This window comes from Cebus imitator, unplaced genomic scaffold (assembly GCF_001604975.1).
Source record: "Cebus imitator isolate Cc_AM_T3 unplaced genomic scaffold, Cebus_imitator-1.0 Scaffold193, whole genome shotgun sequence".
NCBI classification, from domain to species: domain Eukaryota; kingdom Metazoa; phylum Chordata; class Mammalia; order Primates; family Cebidae; genus Cebus; species Cebus imitator.
Window position 1 is genome coordinate 580,651 of NW_016107508.1, and position 21,135 is coordinate 601,785.

The 21,135-nt window shown below is 48.3% G+C and overlaps 1 protein-coding gene across 1 annotated transcript in view; it reads left to right on the top strand.

Moving 5' to 3' along the window:
• The window catches only part of DGLUCY (D-glutamate cyclase), a 74,722-nt gene that overhangs the window by 34,364 nt on the left and 19,223 nt on the right, over positions 1-21,135 (top strand). The window contains exons 7-10 of the mRNA XM_017546940.2: positions 1,601-1,804; positions 7,728-7,988; positions 15,836-15,935; positions 20,930-21,078. Of these exons, the coding sequence (XP_017402429.2) occupies positions 1,601-1,804; positions 7,728-7,988; positions 15,836-15,935; positions 20,930-21,078 (714 nt within the window). The remainder of the gene's footprint in view (positions 1-1,600; positions 1,805-7,727; positions 7,989-15,835; positions 15,936-20,929; positions 21,079-21,135) is intronic.

A 21,135-nucleotide genomic window follows, 5' to 3' on the forward strand; every position in this document is an offset into this window, starting at 1 on the left:
GGGTTCAAATGATTCTCCCACCTCAGCCTCCCAAGTAGCTGGGATTGCAGGTGTCCGCCACTACGCATGGCTGTTTTCTATTTATTTTTTTGAGATAGGTTCTTGCTCTGTTGCTTAGGCTGGAGTCCAGTGGCGCGATCTCAGCTCACTGCAGCCTTTGCCTCCCGGGTTCAAGCAGTTCTCCCACCTCAGCCTCCTAGGTAGCTGGGATTGCAGGCACACCACCATGCCTAGTTAATTTTTGTATTTTTAGTAGAGACGGGGTTTCACCATGTTGGCCAACCTGGTCTCGAACTTCTGACCTCAGGTGATCCACCCTTCTCTGCCTCCCAAAGTGTTGGGATTACAGGCATGAGCCACTATGCCCAGCATGCTAAACACTTTAATGTACACGTTCCAATTTTGTTCCGACAACAGCCATATGAGGCATTATCATTACTTTACAGTCAAATAAATAGGATTAAAGAATAAAGCCGGGCCAGGCATTGTGGCTCACACCTGTAATCCCAGCACTTTGGGAGGTGGAGGTGGGCAGATCACCTGAGGTCAGGAGTTCAAGACCAGTATGGACAACACGGTGAACCCTGTCTCTACTAAAAATACAAAAATTAGCCGGGCATAGTGGTGTACACCTGTAATCCCAGCTACTTGAGAGGCTGAGGTGGGAGAATCGCTTAAACCTGGAGGCGGAGGTTACAGTGAGCCGAGATTGTGCCATTGCACTCCAGCCTGGCCGACAGAGCAAGACTCCATCTCAAAAAAAACAAAAAAAAGAATAAAGTCAATCAAGTCACATCTCAGATTCAAGTATAATCACAGTGCTAAAACCACTCCTTAATAACTATGCTAGAGTGTTTCACATTGCCTGAAATCTAACAAGGGAGAGTCTTTACAGAATAAAACTAACATAAATCAAAGCAAAATATACATGATGTAAGGAAAAATAGAAACGATGCTCACAGAGAGTTCCAAATTTAACATTTGCTGGAAAGCAAAGCAAGATGGCTTCATGAGCTTTAAGAATCCAGTAAATAAGGCCGGGTGCGGTGGCTCAAGCCTGTAATCCCAGCACTTTGGGAGGCCGAGGCGGGTGGATCACGAGGTCAAGAGATCGAGACCATCCTGGTCAACATGGTGAAACCCCGTCTCTACTAAAAATACAAAAAATTAGCTGGGCATGGTGGCGCGTGCCTGTAATCCCAGCTACTCAGGAGGCTGAGGCAGGAGAATTGCCTGAACCCAGGAGGCGGAGGTTGCAGTGAGCCGAGATCGCGCCATTGCACTCCAGCCTGGGTAACAAGAGCGAAACTCCGTCTCAAAAAAAAAAAAAAAAAAAGGAATCCAGTAAATACTTCCTGATATCCATGGGTTCAATTGATGCAATCACCTAGACCTGTAGCTATTAAAGACAAGTGTTTAAATGGAACTCGTGGTAGCCACAAACCAGTTTGTTCTGACCTTGGTGCCAACAAGTGGCATAGGGCGTGCCTAAGCTGAGTTGATGGCCGGGTGCCATCTTGCCTATCAACAGTAGGCTAGATGAGGGTAGACTGGGCTTGATGGAGCGGCTGGGCTTAGACCCTCCCGTTGTATGTTTTAGGGGCCCCACTGGCTTTTGCCAGCATGCCAGGCTGCACAGTTATGACTGACCTGAAGGATGCAAAGGCTCCAGCTGGCTCTCTCACCCCTGAGAGAATTCCGGAGGTCCATCACATTGCCCAGGATCCTCTGCACTACAGCACAGCCTCAGTGTCCGCTTCTCAGAAGATCAGAGAACTAGAGTCTATAATCGGCATAGACCCAGGTAAGAAACAACGCATTTGCACCTGGAGACACTCACCACTGACATCATTTTCAGTGAAAAAGGCAGGATGCAAAATGTATCCACAGGATGGTTTTATAAATGTTGATACTGCATATGAATCTCAAAAAGACCAGAATTAAATACACCGGAATACTGACATTGATGGTCTCTGGGTAGTGCTATTGTGAATAATTTTTCCTTTCTTTTTTCTTTTCTTTTCTTTCTCTCTCATTTTCTCTCTCTCTCTCTCTTTCTTTTTCTTTCTTTTTTTGAGACAGAGTCTCACTCTATTGCCCAGGCGGGAATGCAATGATGTGATATCGGCTCACTGCAACCTCTGTCTCCAGGGTTCAAGTGATTCTCCTGCCTCAGCCTCCTGAGTAGCTGGGATTACAGGCACACACCAACCTGCCTGCCTAATTTTTGTATTTTTAGTAGAGGCAGGGTTTCACCATGTTGGCCAGGCTGGTCTGAACTCCTTGACCTCATGATCTTCCCACCTCAGCCTCCTGAGTAGCTGGGACTGCAGGCTGGCACCTACCAAGTTGTACTCTGCCAGGCATCAGGCTGCAAACATTTACATGTTTCATCTTATTCAATTCTCCCGATGACTCTACGTGGAGGCAACTATGATTAACTTCATTTAACACGTGAGGAAACTGAGACAGACAAGGTGCAGAGACCTGTCAGAGTCCACATACCTAGTAGGTGGGCAAGGCAGATCTTGAACCCGTGTCTGCTGACTTCGAGCTCATGATTTATAAATGTCAGCTAAATTAGAATCTGAGTCTAAACGGTAAGTCACAGTCTTACCTGGGCAGTTGAAAGAATGCTCCAGCGACTCCTGGTTGTCCCTCTTCTGGACCTCCTCGTGGGCTGTGCTCCTAAACCTGGGGTACGAACCACCCTTGGCACCTGGAATGACTGGAGAGGAGAAGCCATACGTGGCCTCCCCACCCGCCCACCTGACTTTCATTCCCCAGAGTCAGATGGGCTGGTGGGGAGACCCAGGGAGCTACCTGGGTCAATGGTGGCCCACCTCGGTAGAGAGCTGAGGGGTGAGGCCAGCCTGCAAAGCAGCCATCAAGTCTCTAGGCTGGACTTCCAGGGCCCAGGCAGAACCAATTCCAGTGCTAGCTTAAAGCCTATGGCAGCTGGGCAGAGCCCCAAAACAGACAGACTGGGACCTTCCCTTACTGGCCAGCACTGTCACGAATCTCACAGTACAGATCAGCTCCAGAAATGCCTCATCCTTGGGAGGCCGAGGCGGGAGGATCACTTGAGGTCAGGAGTTCAAGACCAGCCCAGGAAATGTAGAGAGATCCTAGCTCTAGAAAAAATAAAAAAATTAGCGGGTGTGGTGTCACACGCCTGTGGTCCTAGCTACTGGGGAGGCTGCGGTGTGTGGATCGCTTGAGTTCAGGAGGCTGAGGCAGCAGTGAACCGTGACTGCGCCACTGCACTCCAGCCTAGGCAACAGAGCAAGACCCTGTCTCAAAAAAATAATAATAATAATAGAAAAATAACTGTCTGATTCTCTCCCCTGGGTCTGGGAGCAAAAGTTGTCTTCCAATGGTAGGGGCATCTGTAGTAACTAAATTTCCTGCTGAACCCCTGGACATAGCTCTTTGCTTGTTTGCCTTCTGTTAGGTTGTTCATTCATTTATTCTGTAGAGAATATGGTTTCCTTTACATATAATCCTATAGTAAATTAAGGATATAATCCCACCATAGATATATCTAGTAGGTCACATGCTCATGACTGTGTATACATAAAGTCTCTTGCACAGTTGATCCCCTGGGTGGATTTTTTTTTTCTTTTGAGACATAGTCTCACTCTGTCACCCAGGCTGGAGTGCAGTGGTGCCATCTTCGTTCATTGCAACCTCTGCCTCCTGGGTTCAAGCAATTCTCGTACCTCAGCCTCTCAGCATAGCTGGGATTATAGGCATGTGCCACCATGCCTGGCTAATTTTTGTAATTTTAGTAGGGATGGGATTTCACTATGTTGGCCAGGCTTATCTCAAGCTCCTGGCCTTGAGCAAACTGCCTCCCAAAGTGCTGGGATTACAGGGGCGAGCCACTGTGCCCGGCTGGATTTTTTTTTTTCTTTTTTTTTTTTGAGATACGTTCTTGCTCTGTCCTCCAGGCTGGAGTGCAGTGGTACAACCATAGCTCACTGCAACCTCACTCTCCGGGGCTCAAGGTACCCTCCCACCTCAGCCTCCTGAGTAGCTGGGACTACAGGTGCACACCACCATGCTGGGCTAATTTTTAACTTTTATTTGTAGAGATGGGGTCTCCCTTTCTTGCCCAGGCTGGTCTTGAACCTCTGGCTTCAAGCAATCATCCCTCCTCCGTCTCTCAAAGTGTTCAGATTACAGATGGGAGCCACCGCTCCTGGTGCTCTGGATGGATATATATTTTAAAATTTCTGCCATCCCTTCTCCTTCACAAAGATTCTTACCCAGGCAGATGGCTCTCCACTTAGCACAGGGTCATGAGGGAAGATGAATTATTAACTCTACCATTAGCTCAGATTTTTAAAAAAGTAATTGGGGAGTAAATTTATTGCCGACATGATGCCCCCATTGCTTAATAAAGTGAGCTTAGAAGTCAGCCACAAACGTGACCCATCAATGTTGTGCAGACTGCAAGACGCAGCTTGAAGGATGAGGCTGGGGGAGGCGGATTTACAGCTGTTGGACGTGTCAATGTCATCCATTGAGATCATCTTTAATCCCCAAGAACAACAGATGCTTTTGATCCCCACTATATTAAATAAGCAGATAGAAGATTCATAACAGCATCTTGAGCATTACTCACTGGGCATAACAATAGACCCACTCAGTCATTTTTGAGAGGATGTTGGCTTGCGTTTGAGGTGCCTGGAGAATATGAAGGGATATAGGGTTTACAGTAATAATTTTTGCACTGATGATAAAATCATCATGAACTTATTGACCGGTTTACAGTTGACCCAGTTCTCACTCTCCACTTCTCCCTTTGGTGTTCACCATGCCCTATGAAATAGGTGACATCCCAATTGTTTTCTTTAAAAATGTTATTCTTCTCCCTGTCCCCACTTTTTTTGAGATGGCGTCTTACTCTGTTGCCCAGGCTGGAGTGCAGTGGTGCGATCTCAGCTCACTGCGGCCCCTGCCTCCCAAGTTCAAGCGATTCTCCTGCCTCAGCCTCCCAAGCAGCTGGGATTACAGGTGGGTACCACCATGCCTGGCTAATTTTTGTATTTTTAGTAAAGACAGAGTTTCACCATGTTGGCCAGGCTGGTCTCAAACTCCTGACCTCAAGTGATCTGCCCACCTTGGCCTCCCAAAGTGCTGGGATTACAGGGGTGAGTAATGCTGCCTGGCCTCTTCTCCCCTTTTATCAGTAGTACTTCATGTTCATTGTAGAAGTATCTGAAAATATATACAAGTAAAGAGGGGATAAAGATTACCAGTATCCCAACACAGTTAACCAGCATTAACAGCAGCATTTGCCTTTAGAGTGATTTTTCTCAGTCTTGAGCCTATGCATGCATGCGTGTGTGTACTGGACTCACACTGCGAAACTGTTTTAGGACTTGCTCTTTTCCTTTTTGATGTACTGTGAACATCTTTCCCTGCCATCAAATAGTCTTCTGCAACAGCAGTCAGCAGTCCCCAAACTTTTTGGCACCAGGGACTGGTTTGGTGGAAGACAGTTTTTCCATGGACAGGGGTTGAGAGGGGGTAGTTTCAGGACGATTCAGGCACATTACATTTATTGTGCACTTCATTTTTATTACGATTACATTGCAATATATAATGAATTAATTAAACAACTCAGTATAACGTAGAATCAGTGGGAGCCCTGAGTCTGTTTTCCTGCAGCTAGATGGTTCCATCTGGGGGTGATGGGAGTCAGTGACAGATCGTCAGGCATTAGATTCTCATAAGGAGCGTGCATCCTAGCTCCCTCACATGCGCAGTTCACAGTAGGGTCTGCGCTCCTATGAGAGTCTAATGCTGTAGCTGATCTGATGGGAGATGTGGCTCAGGTGGTGATGTGAGCCGTGGGGAGCGACCGGCAACACAGATGAAGCTTCGCCCCTGCTGCTCACCTCCTGCTGCTGGGCCTCGTTCCTAACAGGCCCATGTTCGATTAATACAACAGCCTTTTTAATGTTTGCATACAATTTCTTCTTCTTTTTTTTTTTTTTGAGATGGAGTTTTGCTCTTGTTGCCCAGGCTGGAGTGCAATGGCGCGATCCCAGCTCACTGCAGCCGTTGTCTCCTGGGTTCAAGTGATTCTCCTGCCTCAGCCTCTTGAGTACCTGGGACTACAGGCGCACACCACCATGCCCAGCTAATGTTTGTATTTTTAGTAGAGACGGGGCTTCCCTATGTTGGCCAGGCTGGTCTCGAACTGCTGACCTCGTGATCCCCCCGCCTCAGCCTCCCAAAGTGCTGAGATTACAGGTGTGAGCCACCGTGCCTAGCCCTACGTCCTTGTCTTAGGGTCTTCTTTGAGGGAATCCCCAACTAAGACAGTACTAGTTCCTCTCCCTCTTATATTTTCCCTGTATTAGTTAGGCTTTGCTAGAGTGCTATAACCAAGAAGCCCCGGGGATTCTTTGCTCAAATACAGCAGAAGCATGTTTCTCTCTCACATAGCAGGCCAGAGCGGGTCTTCCAGGGTAAGCACCTGGGTCAGCAGAAAGGGGATCTGCTCCGCTAGGTCACTCAGGGACCCTTCAGCTCTGCTGTCATGTCCTGTGACCGCCGGGAAGTTCTGGCTGTCAATATTCCAGCCACCAGGAAAAGGGAATGAACTTGGAGGTGCGTGTGGGTAGGAGGTGCATGCCAGGCCTGGAGGTGGCACGCGTCACTTCCGTCATGATCCAGTTGAGATAACCTAATCTTGTGGCCACACGTCACCGAAGGGAGGCTGCTCAGCCATTTACCCCTCTCCCCTTCACTGCTGGGGTTGGGGGCAGGGGTAGGATACGCTATGGTGAGCAATTTGCAGTCTCCGTCACATCCCTCAAAAAAAACAAAATAAACTAAAAACCCAAACTACTCTTACTATAAGTTTCTACTTTAAAAATAATTACTTTTGGCTGGGCTCAGTGGCTCACACCTGTAATCCCAGCATTTTGGGAGTCCCAGGTGAGAAGATAGCTTGAGCCTGGGAGTTTGAGACCAGCCTGGGCAACATAGCAAGACCCTATCTTTTAAAAAATGCCAAAAAAATATGGTGGCACGTGCCTGTGCCTTTGTATTTTCAGTAGGGACGGGGTTTCACCATGTTGGCCAGACTGGTCTCAAATTCCTGACCTCAAGTGATCTGCCCACCTTGGCCGTGGTAAGCAATTTGCTGTCTCTGCCACATCCCTCAGAAAAACAAAGCAAACAAACTAAAAACTCAGCCTGTAGCCCAGCTACTCAGGAGGCTGAGTTGGGAGGATCACTTGAGCCTGGGAGTTTGAGGCTGCAGTGAGCTATGATCGCGTCACTGCACTCCACCCTGGATGACAGAGCGGGACCCTATCATAAATAAATAAATAAGTAAATAAGGGTCAGGTGCCGTGCCTCACACCTGTAATCCCAACACTTTTAGAGGCTGAGGCGGGCAGATTACCTGAGGTTGGGAGTTCGAGACCAGCCTGACCAACATGAAGAAACGCTGTCTCTCCTAAAAATTCAAAAAAATTAGCCAGGCGTGGTGGTTCATGCCTGAGATCTCAGCTACTCAGGAGGCTGAGGCAGGAGAATCACTTAAACCCAGGAGGCGAAGGTTGTGGTGAGCCGAGATTGGCCATTGCACTCCAGCCTGGGCAGCAAGAGTGAAACTCTGTCTCAAAAAAATAAAAATAAATAAATACATAAACTTAAAAAATAAAGATAGTTTAAATTCTATTTTATTTTTGTTATTCCAGGCAACCGGGGGATTGGGCACCTGCTCTGTAAAGACGAGCTGCTGAAGGCCTCTCTGTCGCTGTCCCATGCCCGCTCAGTGCTCATCACCACCGGGTTCCCCACGCATTTCAATCATGAGCCTCCGGAAGAGACAGACGGCCCACCTGGAGCTGTTGCCCTGGCCGCCTTCCTGCAGGCCTTGGAGAAAGAGGTCGCCATGATCGTTGACCAGAGAGCCTGGAGCTTGCACCAGAAGATTGTTGAAGACGCTGTTGAGCAAGGTGAGCAGTGAGACAGGCTTGGTCCCTTTCCCCAAATGGGCTTTGTGGATGGAGGCTGGAAGGAATCAGCATCTGCAGCACAGGGCATTTTCCTTCCAGCTCAGAACAATTCCATAAGTTGCATAGCCCTATTTTATAGATAAAGAGACCGAGGCTCTGAGAGATCCAGGGGATTTTCCCAGGTGGGATGGTGAGCTGGAATTGGAACTTGGATCCTTCCTCATACCTGCTGCCCTCTGTTGGGATTTGCTCAGGGTGGCTGGCAAAATATTAGGGAAATACTAGGGAAAGTTATAAGATTACAGCCTCGAACCTTCTGGAAGGCCGAAAGGCTCTAATGGAATGGCAGAAGGCAGCTGATGACCATCCCTAGCCCACTCAGATTCATTCTAGTGTGTGTGAGTATTCTCGTGTGTGTGAGTGCATTTATTCATCCATCGCTGAGTCAGGGTCTGCAGGACAGACCTCTGAAGGTGGTGATCAGCAGGTCAGATGGTGACCCCCACGTGATACTCATCACAGCTGGCACCCTAACAGGGACACCGACGTGATCGAGGTCTCAGATGGTGACCCCGACGTGATAGTCGTCATAGCCCTCCCTGTGCAAGGTGAGGAATGAAGTGCTGAGTGCTCTTAGCAAGCCGGGGTAGCCCTGGAGCACCGGAGCTGGAGAGGGCAGTGGAGTAGGAAGTGGCTGTAAGGCTCAGACGTCACTCCCACCTGGTCATGATGGGCCGGGCTGCACCTGGAGCACCCAGATGGGGGTTATTGCTGCAGGTGTTAGAGACTCGAGGCTGTAATTCCACTGCCCATGTAACCAGATCAGCCTCAGGCTCAATGTGAACAACCGCTGCTCACCTCACCCCATCCTGCAGCAAGTGTTATCCAGCATGAGCTGGAAGCCTGGTGAATCTCTCCTGCCTCCTGCTACCGATCGTAACTTCAGAGGTATGTTTTTTCCTTTTAGCATGTAAAAAGGGGTTTAAACCCAGTGAGGCATGCCCTAAAGCACCCATTATGTCAGAAGTTTCCAAAAGCCTGTGTCTGTACATGCAGAATGCATTTCATGCCACAAATGTGTGTTGAGCGTGAGTATGTGCCAGGCACTCTGTTCAGTTCCTGAGATCCATCCCTGAATGAAACTGACAACGATCCTGCCCCCACGGAGAGTATCTTCCGGTGGAGCGTGACAGAAAGAAACCACATGAAAGACAAACCCACAGTGTGTTCAAGTGATGGTGCCGTGGGGAAAATGGACCAGGATGAGGAGAGTGAGGGGCTGGGTGGTGGCAGCCGGGAGGGCAGCTGTCACTTTAAACAGGAAGACCCCCTGGAGAAGGCGACTTTTGAGCCCAGACTTCAGGTTGATGATGAGGGCATGAGGCCTGGACTGGCTGAGGGAAGGGTGTCCCAGGCTGTGGCAGCGGCTGAGGCAGAGGCCATCAGGTGGAGTGAGGGTCCAGTGGGTTTAAGAAAGGGTGACACGCTGGCTGACTGGCCTGGAGTGGATGAGGAAAAGGGAAGTGGGATGGGGGACAGAGAGGCAACAGGGACCAGATGGGGCAGGGCCTCGCAGGACCCTGTGGGCAGCTGGGCTTTTGTTCTGGGTGAGATGTGGAGCCTGGGATTTCGCTGAGTGGGGGACAGCCATGTCCTGTGCAGTTTGTAAGTGATCATTGGGGTGCAGAGACAAGGGTGGAAATGGGAGACTGGTGGGTCATGGAAGGTGGGAGAGGAGGACAGCTTGGAGGGGGTGCTCCGTGGTATATCCCTTCAGCCCCACTTCTGATTTCAGCTGCCACTGCGGTGGAAGTTCTGAGTCGCACCAACCCGATTGGGCCGGTCACAAGCTAGGGCCCTGCAGGGCCTCTCCAAAGCCATGTGGAATCACTGGCTGATGGCTTCAGGGCCCCCTCAACCCCTGGGGGACAGGACCTGAGGTGTAAGTGACCTGTCTCCTGTCTTTTGGAGACACACAGGCCCTGGTGGAACTGAGGCCCTGCTCCCTAGAGTGACAGGCTTGAAGGTGCACGTTCCCTCCTTCCCAGCCTCACTCTCCCTGTTCCCTCCCACCTGCTTCCTGGCACCATCTCCGGAGAGACCATCTGCACCCAAGTCTCAGGCTCTGGTTTCAAAGGAACCCAAGGAGATGAAAGGTAAAGATACAGAGGGCTGGGGGTGTTGTGAGAAGTAGCCAGCTGCTGCATCTGTTTTGCAGGTAGAGTCGGCATGATTTCCAGATGGACTGGATGTGGGTGTGAGGTGGAAGGATCCAGGCTTGCGCTAAGGCTTTTGACCTGGTAGCTGAAAGGATGGAGTTGCCGGGCACTGAGATGGGGAAGACTGGGAGGGCCGCTTTAGGGGTAAATCAAGAGTCCAGGTTAGACATTCGTGCGCTGCTGGAGGGATTGTAAAATGGTGCTGATGCTATGAAAATCAGATGGTGGCCGGGCGCGGTGGCTCACGCCTGTAATCCCAGCACTATGGGAGGCCGAGGCGGGCAGATCACAAGGTCAGGAGATCGAGACCATCCTGGCCAACACACTGAAACCCATCTCTACTAAAAGTACAAAAAATTAGCTGGGCACGGTGGTAGGCACCTGTAATCCTAGCTACTCAGGAGGCTGAAGCAGGAGAATTGCCTGAACCAGGAAGCCAGAGGTTGCTGTGAGCCAAGATGGTGCCACTGCACTCCAGCCTGGTGACAGAGCAAGACCCCGTCAGAAAGAAAGAAAGAAAAAAAGAGAGAGAGGGAGGAAGGGAGGGAGGGAAGGAAGGAAGGACAGAACAGATGGCAGTGGCTCAAAAAATTAAAAATAGCAAATAGCAAATATCCTATGATCCAGCAATTCCACTTCCAGGCATATACCCCCAAAAAAGGATCGACTTCCAGGCATATACCCCCAAAAAAGGAAAGTAGCGACTCAAGAGGTATTTGTCCCCTCCATGCTCAGAGCACTTTATTTTCAGTAGTCAAGAGATGAAAGCAAACCCAGTGCCCATCAGTGGACGAATAGATAAACAAAATGTGTATATAATTATCACTCAGCCTTAAAAAGGCAGGAAATTCTGACATGCTACAACGTGGACCAACCTTGAGGACATCATGAGAAGTGGACTAAGCCAGTCACATCGTATGACTCCACTCATGTGATGCGCCTAGAGTGGGCAAACTCATAGGGGAGAAAGTAGAATGGTGGTTGGCAGTGCTGGGGGAGCGGGGAACGGGGAGTTTTATAGAGGTTCAGTCTGGGTTGATGAGAAAGCTCTAGAGGTGAATGGGGGTGATGGTTGCACAATAATGTGAACATACTTTATGCTACTGAACTGTACACTTGAAAATGGCTAAAATAGGCCGGGTGTGGTGGCTCATGCCTGTAATCTCAGCACTTTGGGAGGCTGAGGTGGGTGAATTGCTTGAGGTCAGGAGTTCGAGAACAGCCTGGCCAACATAGCAAAACCCCGTCTCTGCTAAAAACACAGAAGTTAGCCAGGCGGTGGTGCACACCTGTAATGCCAGCTACCTGGGAGGCTGAGACACGAGAATCACTTGAACCTGGGAGGCAGAGGTTGTAGTGAGCTGAGATCACACCACTGCACTCCGGCCTCAGTGACAGGGTGAAACTGTGTCTCAAAATAAATAAAGAAAGAAAAAGACTAAAATGGTAAATTTTACATTGCATGTATTTTACCATAATTTTTTAAAGAATGCAGGTTTGACCCTGTTAGGTATGAGGACATTAGACATACAGTGGAGGGTCAAGGAGGCAGTTGGTGACATATGATGAGAGTTCAGGAGAGCAGCGTGGGCAAGAAGGAGAAATTGGGAGGCTGTTGGCGTGTTGGTGGCTCCCAAGTCAAGATACTGGGCGAGATCACCGTGGGGATAGATGGAGGCAGAGCAAGCCACCCGGGATGGCGTCCTGGGTCTCCCTGTGTTGAGAGGACGAGAAGAAGGCGGAGCAGCCAGCAAGGGAGACAGTGACCTGAGAAGAAGGAGCGGGGCTGAGGCCAGAGGCAAGGCGGGGGGCAGCGTTTCTGCAGAGCAGCGAAAGGCCTCTTTCTCTCTCTCTCTTTTTTATTATACTTTCAGTTCTGGGGTGCATGTGCAGAACATACAGGTTCGTTACACAGGTATCCACGTGCCATGGTGGTTTGCTGCATCCATCACCCTGTCATCTACATTAAGTATTTCTCCTAATGTTATCCCTCCCCTATCCCCCCACCCACTGCTATTCCTCCCTAGCCCCCCACCCCCCAACAGGCCCCAGTGTGTGATATTCCCCTCCCTGTGTTCTCATTGTTCAACACCCACTTATGAGTGAGAACATGCAGTGTTTGGTTTTCTGTTCTTGTGTCAGTTTGCTGAGAATGATGGTTTCCAGCTTTATCCATGTCCCTGCAAAGGACATAAACTCATCCTTGTTTATGGCTGCACAGTATTCCATGGTATATATGTGCCACATTTTCTTTATCCAGTCTATCATTGATGGGCATTTGGGTTGGTTCCAAGTCTTTGCTATTGTGAACAGTGCCACAATAAACATGCATGTGCATGTCTTTATAACAGAATGATTTAGCCGGGCGTGGTGGCTCAAGCCTGTATTCCCAGCACTTTGGGAGGCCGAGGCGGGTGGATCACGAGGTCAAGAGATCGAGACCATCCTGGTCAACATGGCGAAACCCTGTCTCTACTAAAAATAGAAAACATTAGCTGGGCATGGTGGCGCGTGCCTGTAATCCCAGCTACTCAGGAGGTTGAGGCGGGAGAATTGCCTGAACCCAAGAGGCGGAGGTTGTGGTGAGCCGAGATCGTGCCATTGCACTCCAGCCTAGGTAACAAGAGCGAAACTCCATTCCAAAAAAAAAAAAAAAATAGAATGATTTATAATTTGTTGAGTATATACCCAGTAATAGGATTGCTGGGTCAAATGGTATTTCTATTTCTACATCCTTGAGGAATTGCCACACTGTTGCACAATGGTTGAACTAATTTACACTCCCACCAACAGTGTAAAAGTGTTCCTATTTCTCCACATCCTCTCCAACATCTGTTGTCTCCAGATTTTTTAATGATCACCATGCTAACTGGCATGAGATGGTATCTCAGTGTGGTTTTGATTTGCATTTCTCTTATGATCAGTGATGATGAGCTTTTTAAAATATATTTGTTGGCTGCAAAAATGTCTTCTTTTGAGAAGTGTCTGTTCATAGCCTTTGCCCACCTTTTGATGGGGTTGTTTTTTTTTCTTGTACATTTGTTTAAGTTCTTTGTAGATTCTGGATATTAGCCCTTTGTCAGATGGAGGAAGAGTACCACTCACAGGCCAACCCTCCTTTCCATCTGACAGTGGCATTGCTGGGTATTTTCAGCTGCCCCCTTCCCAGAAGTAACTTTGCCCTCTCTGCTCACCCAACAACCCGATTTGGGGACACCTGCCAGACTCCACTGAGAGCTGGGTCTTTCCTCTTGTCCTCACAGGAGCTCAGAGGGTGGAATTTGCTATATTTAATTTTGCAGTACTTCTATTACATGTAGATGAAGAAAGTAAAAGCAATTTGGCCTTTTAATGAAAATTATTTCAGCTTCCTTTTTAATAACCAAAGCCTAGGAAAAGTTTTTGAGAGGCTGGGTGCAGTGGCTTATGCCTGTAATCACAGCACTTTGGGAGGCCGAGGCAGGCAGATCACCTGAGCTCAGGAGTTCGAGACCAGCCTGGCCAACATGGTGAAACCCTATCTATACTAAAAAATACAAACATTAGCTGAGTGTGGTGGCATGCACCTACAGTCCCAGCTACTTGGGAGGCTGAGGCAGGAGAACCGCTTGAACTCGGGAGGTGGAGGTTGCAGTGAGCCAAGATTGTGCCACTGCACTCCAGCCTGGGTAAGTGGGCGAGACGCTATCTCAGAAAAAAAAAAAAAAAAAAAAAGAGTTTTAAAGATGACCAGGCATTGTCATTTATTCCCTGTCTTGAGCACAGACAGACCAAAGAGCTTTCTTTGTAGCTCGGAAGTGGGAACCTCATCTTGCCTGGACCTTCCCTTTTGGGGGTTCTCCTGTATCTTTTCTCGTGTGTGCCCCACTTTGACATACATTATGTTCCCTGCCTTCCTGGGCTCCCTGGTACTTCTTCTTCCTGGTATCCTATATCCTTGATCCAATTTTGAGGCAGTGAGAAAGAAACATCCTTTACTTAGCGCTGACCGTGTGCAAGGTAGCCAGCCAGGTACTCAGCACATGTCACGTCGTGGCACTCTCAGCAGTCCTGGGAGGTGGGTGTTACCCCATTTTGCAGAGGAGCTAACCAATGGCTTCCGTGGCTTGCCCAAGGTCACATAGCTGGGGAATGGTGTGACATTCCCACCGAGGGCTATTTGGCTCTAAGTTCAGCCCCCTTTTCCAGATTGCCAGGCTGCTCCTCACAGCACAGGGAGGGGCTGGGTCATTCCCCTTTGTTGTGACTGTCTCCCAACCCCAAATTCCTGGCTTATGGCTTCGCATGTAGAGTGTTCCGTGAGCATCACGGATGACTGACAGCTACTTGCCTTCCGCCTTAGATGTGGGATGGGGCCAGGGAGCGGGGTGAGGAAGGGACCACAGTGGGATTCTTGAAGATTTCTGACAATGATTCTTGTCCTTCACGCCAGCTTGCCCCATTGACCCACTGGGGTAGCAGTGGTGGCTCCCAAAGAGCTCAGGGGCAGCAGCATGGTGGAGTAGCTGGGGGTGGGAGCCGCTGTCTAAACGCTGTGTTTACAGTTCAAGCACACAGTTGTAACATAGGTGTGGTGTCTCCTTGGCCTGGCTCTACGTGAGGGGTGTGAGGGGCTGATGATGGAGATTGAGGAGCCGGCTGAAGCTCCTCCAAGGCTGCCTGGGCACCCCTCCTGGGCCACAGAGCAGTCTGGGAGCTCCAGCAGGACCAGGTAGACCAGAATGGTGGGTCCAAGAGCCCCTGCCCCTGGCTCCCTGCCGTCTTAAGCTCTGTGTGGAGACTTCACCCTTGGCCAGTGAATACGCCGGGATTCTGCCCCAGCCGGCTGTGAGACAGATCATTTAATGAAAACCAAGTTCATTTTATTTCATTTTGGGATTTTTATATATTTCCCACATATTCTAAAACACTATGTATTCTTTTTGTAATTAGAAAAGATCCTATTTTTAAGAGTCTAATTAACTTTGATTCACTTTTGGAAGTCACTCCAGTATAAGTAAGTAACCCAAGGCACAGACTCTGGGAATTTCCTCCAGTTGTTCTTGACCTTCCTTGAAGGTATGCAGGGAGGTAGCCGGTAGGGAGCAGGTGAGAATTTGGGGTGAAAATTGGAGCCATGAAACTGACATATATACATGGTCTCGCCCAAGTTGTTTGGCATCTCTGAGCCTCAGTTTTCCTCCTCTTTAAAATGGGGTAATGATGTTAATTTAAACATCACACCGAGTTGTTGTAAAAATTAAACCAGAATGTTCACATCAAGTGCTTAGCAAAGGACTGGTGCACTGTCACTGAGGGCACATAAATGTGTGCCCAGCCCTCGTGATGGCAGTGGGCCAGAATAGGCCACCGTTCCTGTGGTTTTATGGGCATCTCACATGCAGCATTTGTTAGGCTGTATTAGTCCGATTCCGCCCTTTACCCTGTCGACCCTAGAGTTTACCCAGGACCAAAAGTAATCTGAAGTATCCTCTGTGTCGTGGCCGTGGCTTACCTAACATGCTCTGCAGATAGAGGTGGTTTAGTAACAGTAATGATACCCTTCAAAGAAGCTTTTGAAAAGCCAATATGAATTCCCAAAATGCAATGCTACAGCTGATGTGTGTCCTGCTTGCCTTTATTTTCAAGGTGTTCTGAAGACACAGATCCCAATATTAACTTACCAAGGTGGATCAGTGGAAGCGGCTCAGGCATTCCTGTGCAAAGACGGGGACCCCCAGACACCTCGGTACGTATGTCCCATCCCAGTTTAAGTGGTTGACAGTGGAAACGCCCATATGCTCTTAACTTAGCCAACAAAGTGTCTGCACACTCAAGCCCTTCAGAGGGAACAAAGCCATGAGCCAAGGAAGGTGGGTTCTCATGGGCCAGACTAACAAATGAGATGGGGGTTTTTGAGGTGTCCTGGGAGCCTCACAGAGCATTTCTGGAAATAACAGGTTCCTGGTCAGAACCTGTTACAGAGAGAGACGGTATATCTTCCTGACAGAGGGGAGAGAGAGAATAAAAAAAAAAAACCACAAAAACTAGAGGTGTCTTAATCTCAAACTATGGGTCATGACCTGTTAGAGGACAGTGCACTCATTTCAGCTGGGGTATCCGGCCCCTTTGGAAAATGAAATAGAAATACAGCATCATTGTATATCTTGTATGGTAATGGTAAGTACTCTCTCATGAGACTGTGTGTGTGCAAGTGTGTGTATTTCTTACTGTGTGTTATGGTCAAACTTTTTTTTTTTATTTTTTGAGTTGGAGTCTTGCTTTACCACCCAGGCTGGAGTGCAGTGGCACGATCTCAGCTCATGGCAACCTCTGCCTCCCAGGTTCCAGTCATTCTCCTGCCTCAAGCTCCCAAGCAGCTAGGATTACAGGCGCCTGCCACCACACCCAGCTAATTTTTGTATTTTTAGTAGAGACGGGGTTTCGCCATGTTGGCTACTCTGGTTTCAAACTCCTGACCTCAAGGGATCCACTCACCTGGGCCTCCCAAAGTGTTGGAATTATGGATGTGAGCCACCGCACCTGGCCTATGGTCAAACACTTTGAAAAAATACTCTCTTATAGTATATGGGGATGTGTTTTATGACTTGCTGTATACAATGCTTTGCAAACTAACTTCACAACCACCTATAGTAACACATTTTGTACTGCAAACCAGTACTCATGCACATCAGTGAAATGGAAGTTTCAAAACATTGACTCTTGCTATGTGCAGTGTGCTCTAAAATTTTCGATTCTACTCTGTTCTATTCTACTTTTCTTTTCTTTTTTTTTTTGAGATGGGGTTTCTCCATGTTGGTCAGGCTCTTCTCAAACTCTGAACCTCAGGTGATCCACCCATCTCAGCCTCCCAATGTGCTGGATTATAAACGTGAACCACCGCGCCCAGCCTTATTCTACTTTTCAAATAAAAATGCCAATATGGTTCAATAAATGTATCGCATAACCCACTAATAAATGTCTGCTTAGAATTCTAAAATTCTGGTTTTTTGTTTTGTTTTGTTTTGAGACAGAGTATCCATCTGTTGCCCAGGCTGGAGTGCAGTGGTGCAATTTCGGCTCACTGCAACCTCTGCCTCCCGGGTTCAAGTGATTCTCCTGCCTCAGCCTCCCAAGTAGCTGGGATTATAGGTGCCCACCACCACACTCAGCTAATTTTGTATTTTTAGTAGAGACAGGGTGTCCCCATGTTGGTCAGGCTGGTCTCAAACTCCCAATCTCAGGTGCACTGCATGCCTCAACCTCCCAAAGTGCTGTGATAACAGGTGTGAGCCACTGCACTGGCCAAAATTCTGTTTTAATGAGCCTTGAGGGTATAGCTAGGTTGCAGCTGCCAGTGGAATCTGGTGTTGATTATGAGAATCCTGAGTCGCCAAGGAAAAGTTTGACTGTGGATCTGATATGCTACTCAAAGCTGCCAGCACATGTGTGGCGCATATTGAAAATGTTTCTATTCCCCAATAAGAGTTGGCATACAACTGTCAGCAGCTCTATGTCCTAAGGGAGAAACTAGAATACCTTCTTAGGCAAGACACCTGCTGCCTGATGACCTAGGTCCTGCTGTTTGCTGAGTAGCGAGGTGAGCAGATCTGCTTGTGAGGAGAGATGATTCTATTCTCCTTGGGGAAGCCAAATTAACCCTTCCCATGAAGCATGCTTCCCAGGAATGAATAAGTTCCCACTGTAGCTAAATGGATCTGTCTGGATGAGAAAATCATTAGACCCTCGCAATGTATGCAACTGAGGTCTCCTGTGGGAGAAGGTCCAGAAATAGCGTTCTCTCTCCAGAACGGGGAACATGTTAATCTTGACTGCAACTTTGGATCTGTCTTCTCATCCCTACTGATATAGGTCTAAAGTAAATTCAAGCTCAAAGCTCCTTCCTCCTGTTCATTCTGCTTCGCAGTGTCCGCCTTTTCCTGCACCACACTTGTAGCCTCAGGATTCTATTCTAAGACCTACTGATGGTCACCCAGTCAAGGCATGTGTGGTGCTGCCACATTTTAGCACAACCCAAGGATATGGGCAGGCATGTAGATTTTACTTTTAAAAAACATTTATTTAAAAAGCACTCAGAGGCCGGGTGCAGTGGCTCACGCCTATAATCCCAGCACTTTAGGAGGTCAAGGTGAATGGATCACCTGAGGTCAGGAGTTCAAGACCAGCCTGGCCAACATGGTGAAACCCTGTCTTTACTAAAAATACAAAAATTAGCTGGGTGTGCTAGTGCACACCTGTAGTCCCAGCTACTCAAGAGGCTGAAGCTGGGACTACAAGCGTGCACCACCATACCCAGCTAATTTTGTATTTTTAGTAGAGACGGGGTTTCTCCATATTGGTTAGGATGGTCTCGAACTCCCAACCTTAGGTGATCCACCCGCCTTGGCCTCCCAAAGTGCTGGGATTAGAGGCATGAGCCACTGCGCCTGGCCTCTCTCTGAATCATTTTTAAGCTTACACTTCAGTGGCATAAAAGTACACTCACATTACTGTCAGCCATCATCACCATCCATCTCCAGAACTCTTCATCTTGCAAAACTGAAAGTCTGTGACCCATTCAGCGATAATTCTCCATCTCCTCAACCCAACCTCTGTCAACCATGGTTCTACCTTCTGTCTTTATGAGTTTGACTATTTGAGGCACCGTGTGAAGTGGAGTCATGCAATATTTGTCCTTTGGTTACTACTCATTTCACTTAGCATAATGTCCTCAAAGTGCACTCATGTCACAGCATGTGCCAGAATGCCCTGCCTTTTTAGTAGAATAACGTTCCCCTCTGTGTTTATGCCCCGTGACGTTTCTGCGTTCACCCATCAGCGAACACTTGGTTTGCTCCCTGCTCTTGGCTATGATGAATGCTGCTGCTGTGAGCATGGGTGGACAAACATCCCCTTGAGTCTTTCGCTTCCCCTGGACATATACCGAAGGGAAATTGCTGGACCATATGGTATGCTCTATTTTTAATTTTTTGAGGAATGGACATACTATTTTTTATAGCAGAGTTAAGATTTTTGAAGAACACTGTCTTGGAAGGATTGAGAGAGATGTAAAAGTACAATATGCATATTTTTTGATTTTTTGATTTGAGACAGCATCTTGCTCTGTCACCCAGGCTGGAGTGCAGTGGCACAATCTTGGTTCATTGCAGCCTCTGCCTCCTGAGTTCAAGCAATTCTTGTGCCTCAGCCTTCCAAGAAGCTGGGATTACAGGTACCCACCACCACATCTGGCTAATTTTTTGTATTTTTAGTAGAGATGGGGTTTCATCTTGTTGCTCAGGCTGATCTTGAACTCCTGGCCTCAGGTGATCCACTCACCTCAGCCTCCCAAAGTGCTGAGATTACAGGCATGAGCCACTGTGCCAGGCCCCCTTTTTTTTTTTTCCTTGAGACAGGGTCTCACTCTGTTACCCAGGCTGGACTGCAGTGGTATGATCTTGGCTCACTGCAACCTCTGCCTCCTGGGCTTAAGTGATTCTCCCACCTTGGCCTCCCAAGGATAGCTGGTACTACAGACACACACCACCACACCTGGTTAATTTCTGTATTTTTAGTAGAGTTGAGGTTTTGCCATGTTGCCCAGGCTCAAGAGATCTGCCTGCCTTGGCCTCCCAAAGAGCTGGGATTACAGGTGTGAGCCACCATGCCCAGCCTGCTTGCTCTTAAATTGGATTGTCAAAACAATATTCCTGCTAGTAATAATAACAACAATAACCACCGGAACTAACACTGAGCACTAAGTAGGTTCAGGGCTTCATGACAAACACCTCCTGTGTATTTTCTTATTTTTCCCTTTGAACACTGTGTGAGATAGACACTATGGTCACGTCACCTTACAGATGCAGAAAATGCAGGTTAGGAAGGTTAAGCCATTTGCCCAAGGCCCGTGGCAGGAGGACCTGGAATCAGAACCCAGATGATCTGATGCCACAGCCCACATTCTGACCACTATGCTATCTGTGCCCCTATTTCTCTGTTTCTATCTAAAGATGTTTACCTTTGTGTTAGACTCATTCCTTTTGTCTTTTGAGCCCTTTTTCTTCTGTTTTGTGTCTGTAAACTGAACAAGAACCCGGAAGGGGCGAGCGGCAGGCCAATAGCAGCCAATACTCCCAGCCTCTCAGGCTGGCTGCTCCTGCTGGACAAAGGGAATCTGAGTGGGCACCAGCAATATTCCCATCCCCCATAGCAACCCTCACTGCTGGCCACCTGCTTTTATAGCCTCTGACCCTACCTAAGTAATTGCTGAGGATTCCAGTGCTGTGTTTTTGTTTTTTTTTTTAGACCGAGTCTCACTCTGTCACACAGGCTGGAGTGCAGTGGTGCAATCTCAGCTCACTGCAACCTTCACCTCCAGGGTTCAAGCAATCCTACTGCATCAGCCTCCTGAGTAGCTGGGACTACAAGCACCCACCACCACGCCTGGCTAATTTTTTAATAGAGATGGGATTTCGCCATATTGGCCATACTGTTCTCAAACTCCTGCCTCGGCCTCCCAAAGTGCTGGGATTATAGGCATGAACCACCATGCTGTATCTTACACTGATTTGATACACTAGTCCCCAGCACAGGTCCTGGCCCAGAGTAGGTGTGCCACCAAGTTCTGCAGGAAGGAGGGAATCAAGGAAAGAGATAAGCGTCCTTCACCACAAACACAAGAGGCATGACCCAGGAAAGCAGCCACCTCTCTGTAAGGACCCTCTGACCCTTGCTTCCTGGCAGATTTGACCACCTGGTGGCCATAGAGCGCACTGGAAGGGCTGCTGATGGCAATTACTACAATGCAAGGAAGATGAACATCAAGCACTTGGCTGACCCCATTGACGATCTTTTCCTTGCTGCAAAGAAGATTCCTGGAATCTCATCAACTGGTAAGTACGGAGCACTGGGAATGCAAAAAGAATGTGTCTCCACTAAGTGTCTTTTTT